The sequence below is a fragment of the Pyrus communis genome, chromosome 15, assembly GCF_041283825.1.
Source record: "Pyrus communis isolate YQ-2024b chromosome 15, ASM4128382v1, whole genome shotgun sequence".
Lineage (NCBI taxonomy): Eukaryota > Viridiplantae > Streptophyta > Magnoliopsida > Rosales > Rosaceae > Pyrus > Pyrus communis.
Window position 1 is genome coordinate 18,263,188 of NC_142579.1, and position 14,669 is coordinate 18,277,856.

A 14,669-nucleotide genomic window follows, 5' to 3' on the forward strand; every position below is an offset into this window, starting at 1 on the left:
TGTGGACGCAACCTTTCTAAATATACCTAGCAGGCATTACATCAAATACTTGATGAGCACAAAGAATCCATACAAAACATTCGAAAGATCCTTAGAAGACCTTCACATGGATATTTCTCGAGTGATCCTGAGACCACCCAGGTCTCAACATACACCCGCCCTTGAGTATAAGATCCTAAATAAAGTTGAATAAAAAATGCGTAAATGCATGAGTAATTTCCTAGAATTGGACCCTTACACTATTTCCTAGACTTGGAAGTCCATAGAATTACATATCGTCTATTCCTTCATCAAAGCAAATATCTACTTGATTTACTGCAGAAACCTAAACTGGATCGCAGCGGTCAACCTTTGCCAAATCCAACAGAGTATAGGTCCTTTGTAGGAGGTTTACAGTACCTTACTTGGTCACCATACCTAATATCTCTTTAGCGGTAAATCAGGTATGCCAAATCATGCACTCTCCTACTGACATTCATATGCAAACAGCCAAGAGGATTCTTCGATTGCTCAAAGGTACACTTTCTCATGGCATCTGGTTTAAAAAGAGATCTTTCAATTTGTCAAGCTATTCAAATGCAGATTAGGCTGGCTGAACCTTTGATAGGAGATACATTAGTGGACTCTTATGTGTTTGTAGGCACTAATTTGATTAGTTGGGGTGCCAAGAAACAGCCCACAGTGGCTCGTTCATCTACTAAGGCAGAATGTACATCTTTGGCACACACTGCAATAGAGATCACCTTGGATTTGAAAGGTGTTAACAGATTTTAGCCTTCCTCTTTCCCACAAACCTACCATTTGCTGTGACAATATTTTTGCAATTCATCTTGCTTCATATCCAATATTTCATGCTGAGACTAAGCATGTGAAGATCGATTACCATTATATTCGAGAATTGGTTCTTGCAAATCTTGTTCAAGTGCAATATGCCAGTAGTCAAGATCAAATCGCAAATATTCATACCAGATCCTTGTCCAAACACAAGTTTTTGTTTCCTCAATCGAAGCTCTCCCGTGGAACCTTTGGTTTTTCCAAGTTTAGCTTGAGGGGGCGTAAAGATAAAGATGTCTACTCATGACAGTTGTCATTTCCTAGTCTAGTCAGCAAAGCAGTTTATTACAGCTCTACGTAATTAGATTAGTGTTGTTAGAAATTCTTCTGTAAACAGCGAAGTGCTTTACATATACATTTCTGTAAGACTCGGAACACTTAACAACAAATGTCCTTTCCACAACTGATTCCTCTCGCAACAACGACGCCTTACAGAAATACTCTAGCACCAAAACAAGCCGGGGCTTAATATTAGGGAGTTTAACTAGAGATTTCATCTTCTCACTTCTTACTAGAGTGCACATCTATATATATACATGTCAGGATAGAATCATATATCCTAATAAATCTTATAACAATATGCAACTTTCCACAATTTCCTACAGTTCATAACCCGGAAATCTAGAATTTTCGGGTATATAAAGATCAAACCAGAGGCAAGCTGTTCCGGCAAGACCTTGAAAGAGAGAGTAGACACATTCGGCCCCGTGTGTGTGTCCCGCAGTCGCAAACTCTCCGGCATTATGATACAAGAAGCTTGCAAATGCCTTTGCTCTCTCTTCGTATATGCTCTCTCCAGTCAGACGATACAGAGAAAGGAAGGCATAGGCATTCCCAGCCACACCATCAGCAAGTCCAACCTTCTTCAGTAAACCGTTCTTCCACACAACTTCTCCTGCTTCTATTGCAGCATCGCGAAATTCCCGATCACCTGGAAACACCTGAAGAAAGTAAAGGAACAACTGTTAACTCATTTGTCTTGCAGACAGACGGAAAATACACACATACAATGACCATCCTTTTGTGCTAGAAACAAACTTTGAGAATTTGGGATATATGAAAAAAGGTCAAGGATCAGAACAAACAATTCTCAGCACATCTTGCAGAAAATAAATTAGGTAATCGACTAAAGGGACTATATTTTCGACCCACATTTACTAACAAGGTGCTCTTTAAATGTAGTCTAAATAGAAAACACGCATTATTTCAATCAACTGTTAATTTATCTAATCTAAAAAACAATCGACTTTAGTTACCACATCAACTTCATTTGATCAATATTATGGTCAAGGGTTATGCACATCGACTTATAGTTAGTTCTCACGAATTTTGTTGTTTCTTTTTTTAATTCGGAAAATGTCATACATGATATTTGAACCAAGGACTTACTGCATCTAACAAAGTGAATACTAGGTCTCACTAAACCGAATGATCATTTGACATTACTACTCGCTCATCAAAACATATATCCAATTACTTTTACTACCGAATGTGAGAAATGCGTTGAGAAGAGTAAATTTACAAAAGGGCTGCCACACCAACCTGAGATGCCTTGCACAAGGTTATGGCCATGCCAGCTGCACCATGAGACCACTGCACAAACTTGTCTCTAGGGTTTCCTTCACTTGACGGGTAGTTTCCACTGTGAGGGAACCTATTAGCCATCATATATCTAATTGTTGCCTTCACATCGTCAGCATCCTCTTTGCAAAGTGGGAAGTGAAGCAGCACTTGCAAAATTCCAGCCACGCCATTGGCTGCCCCCAAATACCTAGTCCCGTGCCACCTGAACATGAGCGGGCAGGACGGGTTATGAGATGCGCCTGCCCTACCACCAGCTAACACAGCATCCACAACAGGCATTAGAAGATTATTTGGCAACTTTTCTTGTCCAAGATACTTGTTTATGAACAAAGCTGCCCATAAAAACCCAGCTCTCCCGTAGAGAAGATCGTACGACATTCCAAAACCACCTTCCTCTGGCCCAACAGACAGGGCCTTCTCTTGTGCCACCTGTACATAGTCAACCAAATAGGTATTAGCGAGGGAAAACAATACAAGAGCTAAAAATGAGAGATTCTCTCATGTAACTAATTCATGACATCATATTATTCATTGGAAACAAATCAATTCAAAGTAACCATCCAGCTTGAAAATACTTTCAAGAAATATAGCCTTGGACAAACTTAAGTAATAGACACGTAATCTCGACTTTTTTCAGGTATCCTATCACTCTTGATGACATAATAATTAAGAGTGCAGGATGAATTTGTAATAAATTAAATTTAATAAATTTGTAGTAATGTCACTAACAACACCGTAATTTTATCTTAAATTTAATTTGAATGAATACGTGTGAATCCTACCAACCACATTCGGCGTAGTGAGGATTCCTTAGTGAAAGCACTAAGCAAGTCCCCAAATCATTATTCATTAGCTTTCCCATGAGAAAGTACATGACTAATTCCTATAAATACAATGATAAGTTACAAGAACACAACCCAAAAGAAAAGGAATAACTTTGTTTAGACTTTACGAGGCAATTACGCATCCTTTTCACAAAGTAGACGCTCCAAAGTCCAATTAATTAGAGAATTAATTAAAACAAAGCAGGTTAAGGTGATAAGGTTGTATAGCAAGTTGGGTTCATTTTCGTACAAGTAACATATATGACTTTCGTTGGTTTTGGAGAAGGAATATATATTTAAAATTTTGATGACAATAAATCACTTGATGTGTGTGTGTGTGTGTATTTTCTAAGAAATATACACATTTCTTAACAAAAGCTGACAATTTTTTTCCTTTTTGCAGGAACCACAAAATTAAAGCAAACAGTGTGGTGGGTTGATAATCAACAAGTCTCAGAACCATGACGAAACCTGATTCTGATACCATGAAAATGAAAGATTAAAGAGAATAAAAGCATCATTCTTTAGTAAAGTATCACATGGAAAGCATATTCCCACATATCTTGTATGTTAAGTTAGCACTTTGGTTCTGTTTGAAAATTATTGGTAATCTCATGACAACGACGACCCGATATTTGAGAGAAATCCATGATATGATTGTGAGATAGATTACTTGTGTTTTGAGAGAGAATAGATTACTTGTTAAAGTGAATGGCAAGTTTTCATGATTTTTCAAGTAACTCAACTTGACAGACTAGAAGATTTAAACAATAATACTTGAATGTAGGGATCTCGACTCACAATGAATTCACATAAAAAAACAAATAAAAATAAGGAAAAAGTTGTTAATTTCAAAAACTATTTTTTATTAATTAATGCGGGAAGACCATTTCAGCTGATGAAATTTCCAAGTATTTAGAAGAGAAATTTCCTTCTCATAATCGTTCTGGTTTCTTATTTTTAGGTCTTGCACTTTTCTGTTTTCTTATGTGTAAATAAAGGCAGGAGAAACAATTTTCTTACCCATAATTTAGCAAAAGCATGGCACTCAAGAATCAAAATGATTCAAGTTCCTATTCTTTGTAAGCAAACCTACATTTAAATGTTTAAATCGACACTATTTGACATTTGACATTGCTAATGGACTAAAATTAGGCTCGAGTAATCCAACATGAAAATAACAAGTATGATACGAAAACGATACGAACAAGACTCTAGTCATTAGGCATGACAATTTATTCCATGCCCCATTAACCTAACACGAAATGACACAACGAGCTAACGAATTGAGTCGTTATCAAGTCACTTGTTAAGAACTCGTCAAGATAAAGGGTTTAAAGCGACACGACATGTAAAGATAACGAAAACGTCACAAACAAGATAAACACGACCCGTTTGCCAAGTCTAACTAAAATTGCTAATTAGACTACTTTTCATATTTGATATTTCTCGAGGTATCAACAAAGTATCCAAATAACAAATATAGGTGATAGAAGGTTTGACAATACTAAAAAAAGCGACAGAATGGCAAATATCAGTTAGAAATAAATACCTCAAGAAACAGGTTCAAATACAGGTTACGTCTTTCATGGTCCCCAATCAAATTGGCCACCACAGCTCCTAGGGCGTACACTCCTCCTCTACCACATAAAAAAGTCACGTGCCTGCACAAAAACAAAATTGCAAATCGATCAAGACTCACTGCTTAAAATATCCTTTTGCCACTAATTAGTGTTCGATAGGGATATCACACTCTCGTTTTCTCTTCCGCTACCGATATTTTTTTTTTGTATGTTTTATTCTCTTTTGATTTATTCTGACCGCAAATAGGCATAAAACTAAAACACACTAGATGAAGTAAACCATATCACTTTCGCCTTGTACAACGTCTTTTCTGACATTTAAGCTCCAACAAATCACCTAACTTATTGACCTTTGTTAGTTGAAAAATCACCTTCTTGCTTACTACATTCAAGTTTTCTCATTTTCTAAGCGTATTGTAGCATGAGATACTAGAACAATATGTGTTATACGAGAGCAACTTAAATACAACGGAATTATGAAAACAGCAAGTCTAATAATACAACGGAATTACAAAGACCTTGACATTTTGTAGACCACAATGTGTCACGTAATTGCTTCCTCCATTCCGCGTAGGTTATAATCGATTTGTTCGGGAGAAGAATTATTACCTGTTTGACGCACTTGCGACAGCCCGGCACTTGTCGACGATCTCAGCGCACAGCAGCAAGTCCTGCCGGTTACCGGCGGCCTCGTACGACCTCAAGCATGTAAAAGCCGTACCAAGAAGACCCGTATAAACTGTCGGATCCAACACCATACCCGTAGGCGTACCCGAATCATGTCCTCCTTCCCACGTAGCCTGCACCACCTATATCCTCCCAAAAAAAATAATAACTAAAATTTGGAAATAGCAAGCCGTGGATTATTCGGATGGTTATCACCTTCCTCTTGTATTAATATAGAATATCATTTATAATTTAAATAAAAAATTAAAAAAAAAAATCTCGGAACTTGTAAAGTAAGGTTTTAGTTCGTTAATTAATGATGGAGCAAATTAAGCAAGATTAAGCTAAAAATAAATAATTTGAAGATTTCAGGTAAATGTAAACCTGATCCTTGAGAGTCACCGCCGCTCTGAGAAAAGTCCCGCTTGAAGGTGACAAGTTCGGAGCCGCTGGATCGACCAAATCCAGCCGTTCGTTGTCGGCATCATCGTGTTCCTCCGGAGAAGGCGCAAACTCCACTCCAAACGACATGTCGTTTCTCTGAACTTTCCTTCAGGTATGGGTTTGAGCTTCACGTAGGGCAGCAGAGTATTCCTTAATCCTTACTGTTACGTAGAGGAGGAGTTTTGAGAGAGGAGGGAGGGAAAGGTGTCGAGGTGTGATTATATGGAGCGGCGGTGCACTGTGGAGAGATGATTCCCCGCGTACCACGTACGCTTATTACCTTTTAGGATTAAGTAAACAAATCGAAATTATCCTAATATTATATTGACGTTGGATGCATGTGAATAATGTTTCTCTCGCAATTTTAATCAGTATTTCTTAGAGCTATCTCCAATGATGAAATGCGCATTTATTTATTTTTCTGGAGGCATAAATGTGAGTTATCTTTTGACGGGAGAGATTAAAAAAAGTTGAAATTTTGTTATAAAATTAATTAAATTTAAACCAAGAAACCGGCCAAGGTAAATGCCCTAATCCATTGCAGGCGCGTGAACGCACCAGAAAAATGAGACCAGATGAAAATCAACGCGCCAAAAGCAAGGCAAAGGGGACATTGTTGTGCAGAAGTGGGGCCCAACTTGATAGGGTTGTCAACCACCCATGTGCAATCCCAACGGCTCCATTTTGATCGGACGGCATAGAAATAAGAGAAGAAAAATATATTTCTAAATTTAAATTTAAATTTTTTGAATTAAAATTTTTATGTTTGAACACAAGAATATGGTCTTAGAAATTGCTTATTACATTAAGGGATGGGAAAAATACAGCCATCATAACAATTGAATATCGAATTTTTAATTTATTAGAATCAAATAAAAAACATTTCACGTATAAGTGTAAATGAAATACTACTAAAACGTAGTCACCGAGTAAAATTATTTCTTATTGTTATTCCTATACGAATAAAAAATGCAAAAACAAAGATAAGTTGATATGGTTAGTTGTGGGGAACTGATTCCCCAATAATTCAGGTTGTAATGATACACGGTTTTAATATTATGTGAATTGACAACTAGAGTATTATAAAACAAAATTAAATTTGAACATGAACATTATGGATTGAAAAATGGATTAAGATTTTCTTCCCTTCTCTTTTCAATTCATTCTCTCTCTTTCTTTCACATTCTATATTTTGTCTTTCTTTTTTTATTAAAAAATTAATATAAAATGTTGATATGGTTTAAATATGATCGTTCAAATAAAAAGGGAGAGAAGGGGAGGGAAAAAAGATGGAGAAAATCATACTCCTTGAAAAATAGTAGAAGGGCCACATTTTTAAACTATCTTTTGTAATTATATAATGTAACGGTTTACGGTTTGTGTAAGATCCCACATCGCCCAGGGGTGTGATCCTTATATGTATATTCTCATCCCTACCTAGCACGAGGCCTGTTGGGAGCTCACTGGCTTTGGGTTCCATAGGAACTCCGAAGTTAAGCGAGAAGGGGGCTAGAGCAATCCCATGATGGGTGACCCACTAGGAGGTTGCTCATGAGTTCCCAAAAATAAAACCGTGAGGGAATGGTAAGCCCAAAGCGGACAATATCGTGCTACGGTGGTGGAGCGGGCCTGGGAAGTGGTCCGGCCCGAGTCGGGATGTGACAATTTGGTATCAGAGCCTAACCCTGGCCGTGGTGTGCCGACGAGGACGTCGGGCCCCTAAGGGGGGTGGATTGTAAGATCCCACATCGCCCAGGGGTGTGATCCTTATATGTATATTCTCATCCCTACCTAGCATGAGGCCTTTTGGGAGCTCACTGGCTTCGGGTTCCGTAGGAACTCCAAAGTTAAGCGAGAAGGGGGCTAGAGCAATCCCATGATGGGCGACCCACTGGGAAGTTGCTCGTGAGTTCCCAAAACCAAAACCGTGAGGGAATGGTAAGCCCAAAGCGGACAATATCGTGCTACAATGGTGGAGCGGGGCCGGGAAGTGATCCGCCCCGGGCCGAGATGTGACAGTTTGGATTTCTTTTTAAATAATTTAAAAAAATATAACCATCAATTGCTACATCATATATTTGCAAAAAAAAATTAATTTAGAAGTTTAAACTCTTTAGCATCATTAATTTGGACCCATGACTCCAACTCCTAAAATGGGTCATTTCATTAGTGCAACTTCACCCCTAAAAAATGAATTGGTCTAAAATCCATTTAATCCACCCAAATAAATAGTAATTGGCTAAGTGCATCTTCACCCCTAAAACTAAATACCCCAATCCATTTATTAAAATAATATTAATTTTTTATTATAAAATAATAAATAATAATATTTTTATTTTTAATTTCTGACTTTTTTATTTATAAAATAATATTAATTTCTGACATTTTATTTATTTATTTTTAAAGTTTTTTGGCTGAAAAATCTGGACCGTTGATTTGAAAATCGAACGATCTAGATTGTGCCACATCACTAGCCGTTGGGTTTGAATTTCAAATTTTTTTTACCGTTGGAAATCCAACGGCCGAGGCTTAGACACGTGACCCATGTCCCACACCCTTTTAGTGCTCCTGCAGCACAAGGGCGGCGTGTCGTGGACGTGTGCCCATGTGTGTGTTTCCCACGCGCCTGATGCAAAAAAAATGTATGTTATCCGTTGACATCATGATGTCGTGAGCATGATGCCAGATAGGCCGGTTCCTACCTCAGCCTATTTTGGGCTAGCCTACGAACTGGCTTGGACTTTGAGCTGGACTATTTTTAGGGGTGGAGGGGTGTTTTTTGGGTGCCAGCCTATGTTTTTAGGCTTTGGGCTAGCCTAAAAGATAAGGTTGGACTTGCTCTTATGTTTCAACCATGTGACATGTAGGGCTGTGTTTGAGACAAGATGGTCCGGTTGTGTCCTACTGCTAACAAAACGCAAAAGGTGTCCTATAAACAATAAGTATACAAGGATATGTTGTTTGAGGATATACGAGAGTCCAGTTCTCTTAGACTTCGGTTTATAAAAACTATGGGCACTGAATTCGATTTTAACTTAATGGTGAAGGAGAAAATACGGCAAAACAATGATCACCTGCCATTGGATTAAGATCAAACAGTGAGTGGTCATAACTTAATTGAACCATGAGTCTAGAATAGGCGGGGAGAATATGTTAGAGCAATTCCACCCCTAAAGACTTTGCGCCAACACCCAGCCCATTTATCCACTCAGTGAACAGTAATATACCATAATGAACAGTAATAAGCCAAAGCATCTCCACCCCTAAAAAAATGTGCTAGCACCTAGTCTAAAAATACGCTGGCACTCAGTCCATTTAAAATATTAATAATTTTTTTATAAAATAATAAATAAATAAAATAGTTTTAATTTCGGATGGGATTTTTAACCAATCTCGTCACGCCACGTGTCATTATCCGAACATACTATTTTGTGAATAGATTTCCGCTAAGATTTTCTGTGACATCCCACATCGCCCAAGGGAGTGATCCTTAAATGTATATTCTCATCCTTACCTAGCACGAGGCCTTTTGGGAACTCACTGGCTTCGGGTTCCATCGAAACTCTGAAGTTAAGTGAGTAATGCGCGAGAGCACTCCCAGGATAGGTGACCCATTGGGAAGTTCTTGTGTGAGTTCCCAGAAACAAAACTGTGAGGGCGTGATCGGGGCCCAAAGCGGACAATTTGGTATCAGAGCCTAACCCTGGCCGTGTTGTGCCGACGAGGACATCGGGCCCCTAAGGGGGGTGGATTGTGACATCCCACATCACCCAGGAAAGTGATCCTTAAATGTATATTTTCATCCTTACCTAGCACGAGGCCTTTTGGGAACTCACTGGCTTCGGGTTCCATCGAAACTCTGAAGTTAAGTGAGTAGTGCGCGAGAGCACTCCCAGGATGGGTGACCCATTGGGAAGTTCTCGTGTGAGTTCCCAGAAACAAAACCGTGAATGCGTGGATGGGGGCCAAAGCGGACAATATCGTGCTACGGTGGTGGAGCGGGCCCGAGAAGTGGTCCTCCTCGGGCCGGGATGTGACATTTTCAACCAATCCTGATACGCCACGTGTCACTTCCTGTTTACAATAATTTAGCCAAGATTTCGATAAGATTTTCAACCAATCACGTAGTGCCACGTGGCATTGTCCAGAACCTCATCCTTTCTTTTTTTGTCCATATAAACTCTACATCCCTACATCTATCCTCACACTAAACGCAATCCTTTTTTTTAGCTCAGAATCCTTCTTTATCGTTTTCAAGTCTTGAGTTCTTAAAATGTTTTCTTCAAGGAGAGTGTATAAACAGTTACAAGAGCAGCAAAAAAGGTTGTTGGCACAATAGGAAGAATTGGTCAATCTTGACGAAGGTGGAGGTGAAGATGAGGCCTTCGTAATGGAGGAGGATGAGGATGATCACCATAGAAGGCAGAGGGTCTCACATTCCCGCTGTATCATGGAAGCTGTAGGTTAGATAGCCAAACCCAGACGTGCGGCAAACATCGATAGAAGAAGGGAAAGACGAGGTAAAGATCTCTTGGAAGATTATTTTATTCCCAACAACATTTTCCCTGATCATGCTTTTAGACATCGTTTTAGAATGCAACGAAGTTTGTTCGACAAAATAATGAGTGTTGTTTATAACCATAATCCATACTTTGTGCAAAAAGATGATGCTTTTCATGTTCTAGGTCTTCTTCCTGAGCAAAAAATTACGGATGCCTTGCGAATGCTTGCATATGGAGCATCTGCAGGTCAAGTGGATGAAATCGCAAGGATGGGAAAAACAATTGTTCTAGAGTCCCTGATGCGGTTTTGCTCTGTAATTGAAACCCTCTACACCAATTAGTACCTCCAGAAACCCACGCCAAGGGACATGCAAAGGCTTCTGAGGAAGGGTGAGATGCGAGGCTTCCCTGGCATGATTGGAAGCATCAACTGCATGCACTGGACTTGGAAAAACTGTCCAAGTGTGTGGCAAGGAGCTTATGGCAACAGAAAAAAAGCCAAAAACATCATTTTGGAAGCGGTGGCTTCATTTGATACATGGATTTGGCATGCTTTTTTTGGTGTTCCAAGAGCTCAAAACGACCTAAATGTCCTTGCCCAATCTCCAGTGTTTGACGAACTGTTACAAGGAAAGGGGCCATGATGCACATATTGGGTTAATGGTAATAAATACGAGGGACCATACTACCTTGCATATGGCATTTACCCAAGGTGGTCAACGTTTGTCAAAACAGTGCCACATCCACAAAGTGAAATAGAAAAACACTTCGTAAAGTGTCAAGAGGGGTGTAGGAAGGATGTCGAGCGTTGTTTTGGTATCCTGCAAGCTCGTTGGGCGATTGTCAGGGCTGCAGCTAGAATGTTTGATGTCGAGGCTCTTCGATCCATCATAATGACGTGTATTATTATCCACAACATGATTGTTGAAGACGAGTATGATTATGATGTCGTCGATGAATACAAGCCGGATTCGATGAACAACTCAAGAACACAAATCTACTATGCTCATGATTGGACCGAAGATCCCGTGCAACACGAGCCGTTGGAACGGGATGGACGTTACAATGAATTGATCATTCAACGGTACACTTCATTGCAAGAGCCATATTGGCATGTAACCGTCAGAATGACTTGATTGAGCATCAGTGGGGATTGCACGATGGCGAAGATAATTAAAATGAGGCTTGTGGTTGAAGAATAAAGTGTATTGTTTTTAAGGAATCTTATTTAGTGTGTTTTTTTTTAAGCTAGAACGTTAGGTTATGTAATTTTATTTGGTGTTTTTTTTTTTAAGTTTATTTGATGAGTTTATGTAATCTTATTTGATGTGTTTAAATAAAGTACAAAAAATAAATTTGAAATTGCATAAAGTTCTAAAAATAAATAAGAAATTACATAAAAATTACATAAGGAATTAAATAAAGTTCTAGAAATAAATAAGAAATTACATAAGAAATTAAATAAAGTTCTAAAAATAATAAGAAATTAAATAAAGTTCTAGAAATAAATAAGAAATTACATAAGAAATTAAATAAAGTTCTAAAAATAATAAGAAATTACATAACAAATTAAATAAAGTATTACAAATAAATACGAAATTATACAAAGTCTGTGGAGTTAGGATATGTGGTGCTAGGATCTTTGTTGGTAGGATTTCTGTAGCTAGAACCCCCTCGACTTGTTTCGGCATCTCTTGCACGCCTTCTTCGAACGACATCTCTTTTTTCCGATGTCCAAAAATATTTTGAATTCGAAGACAGTCCTACTAAAGGCTTGTTCATAGTGTCACGATCTGCTTGAGCCATCATTTCTTCTCTAAGCATCTCATTCTCTCGATGAAGTGCTTCTCTAATCATCTCGTTCTCTCGATTAACTATTTCTCTTTGTCTCTCAGCGGCTGCATCACGAGCCTCAGTGGCTGCTATTATTGTTGTCATAGTAGCAGCTTTTTCCTCATCTCTAACCTTTTTCCACACCATGTTTAGTTCACCTTGGCGAGCAAGTTCCTCCATATATTTAGTGTAGTCATTTTTGGAAGAACTACCTTTTTTCTTTGATGCTTTTTTACCTTAAGGCCTAAGGGACTAACGAGTCGGTTGGGTTTCCGACATTTCTTCAGGCGTCCCTTCCGTGTCTTCAAATGTGTTGGCTTCTTGTTTGATCGTGTCTGCTTCTGGCGAACTGTGTAGACCCATGCCGTGCATGACAACTTCTGGACCGGTTGCCACAATTTTGTATCTAGGGCAATCTTTGACAATTTGCCAACATTCCCATTTGTTGAATGATTTGTTATAGTTCTTTGCATTGTAGAATGCTTATGCTTGTTGACACACCCCGACCGAGATCAGGGCATGCTGGCCGTCACGTGGAAGTGACGTAACCATGTGCACAGTGCGAAAGCTAATAAATAATAATAAAAGTACGAATAAAAACAAACCTAGCTATACACAAAGTAAATAACATACATGTGCAAGCGTAAGTGTAAAAACAAAGTTCAGAGCACGGAAGACCTAGTGTAGTCCGGGAGAAACAACACTAAATGAACACACCCAAAGGTGGTCCTACACTGGTGATAATCTCTCAAATAAGCCGGGAAATCCTCTGGGGAGCCACCAAGAGTGCTAGCCAAACTAGAACCTGGAGGGGCGCAAAACAGAAAGCGTGAGTGGGCAAAAACAAAGCTTTTCAAAAATCATTTTAAAAACAAAGTTCTAACCCCTCGCCGTAAAACCTGTATACCTCCTAGAAAAAAATAGAATATACATATATATAATAACCATGCTCAGAAATATGCCATGCCAAATGCCTTGAAATAAAATGCAAGTACTCAGGTAATGCCAAACAATGTCATGTAATCTATCAGCCGGAGTCACCTAACGTGACCTGTACGGCTGAATCTAGAGCTCAAATCTCCAACTCACTAACTATACCTGCACACTAGTCTGAACCACCTAAAGTGGTCTGTATGACAGGACTGGGTGTATAATAAGTACACTCAAGTGCTACGATCACGTGAAGACTGGGCGAATAATCGGGGGTCACCTACGAGTCGGAACCACCTAAAATGGTCTGTACGACAGGAGTGTGCACCTAACTTGGATCCAAGATGAGCGTGTGGTGCGGGAGGTGAACATCACGTGAAGGACTGTGCCCAACTCTGGGCGGGAGCACTAACACCGGGGGTGCATGTTATGAGCCTTCTATGCATCTCAAATCACTACTGAACATAAACATAAACCATAACTTACCTGGCACTTACCTGTGCATCCGCAGCACCAACACACATATATATATGCAACTAATAATGCATAATTAAATGGGCAAACAATATGCATGGCATATAAACGTATAAATGTTTCATTTCACTTTCTGGGAAAAACATAAGTATATAGGTATATACGGAAAACCAAAAGCCCATTCACTGGTAAGTAGAAGGGTCGTAAGCCCCTTGCCTCGAGTGACCGAGCTCGTCATCGGGATAGGTCTCACCTATATGCAAAACAACTATAAATACGTTAACTTTAAAGCACATAACTAACATTACGAAATAACTTCTCATACAATACTCAAATGGGGTGTATGAATACACCAACGTGATCTACTCAACCTCACGAACATCCCCATATTTTTAAAATAATTTTTCAACACCGCACGCGCTCCCACGCGCCGGCCAAAGCACGGTCACATGCACCTCCCACGCGTAGGCACGTGCCTGGCACACTGACGGCGACTGTTAACGCCGTCAGGAATATTCTGTTAAATCTAACTGATGCCGTTAACGCCGTTAGGAATATTCCATCCAAACTGACGGAATATTCCGTCATCTTCTCCGGCCAAACTCTGGCACCGGAAAACCGGTAAATTTTCTAAACTTGATATCTTCTTCGTTTTTCAACCAAATTTCACAAAATTGGTACCAAAATGAAGCTTACAACAAAAGGAACAAATTCATACCACTTTCAAGCACTAAAATCCACGGAATCTCGCCGGGAAAACACCACCAACTCCTACCAAACCTGCAACTCAGGATCCCGACGTCCAAAACCTTCAAACGAACCACCCCGAGCCTCCTAAGGACCTCACCAAGCTTCCTACAAGCTTGAAATTCCCAAAAACACAAGAATTAACGTGTGCATGAACAGTGACCAAATCGGGGGATCCCGAGTTCGACATGAAAACGAAGATATCCTTACCCGAAATGGGTATGGTTGAACTTCTAAGGACCTCACGA

The 14,669-nt window shown here is 39.3% G+C and overlaps 1 protein-coding gene across 1 annotated transcript; it reads right to left on the bottom strand.

The window, feature by feature from the left end:
• Nucleotides 1–1,146: 1,146 nt before the first annotated feature.
• LOC137735611 (lanC-like protein GCL1) lies at nt 1,147–6,449 on the bottom strand. Its single transcript, XM_068475059.2, has 5 exons — nt 5,876–6,449; nt 5,435–5,634; nt 4,795–4,906; nt 2,377–2,847; nt 1,147–1,775 (listed from the first exon to the last, which is right to left on the bottom strand). The coding sequence occupies exons 1-5, from the start codon at nt 6,020–6,022 to the stop codon at nt 1,434–1,436; spliced, it is 1,272 nt and encodes a 423-aa protein (XP_068331160.2). The 5' UTR covers nt 6,023–6,449; the 3' UTR covers nt 1,147–1,433.
• Between the last annotated feature and the right edge of the window lie 8,220 nt (nt 6,450–14,669).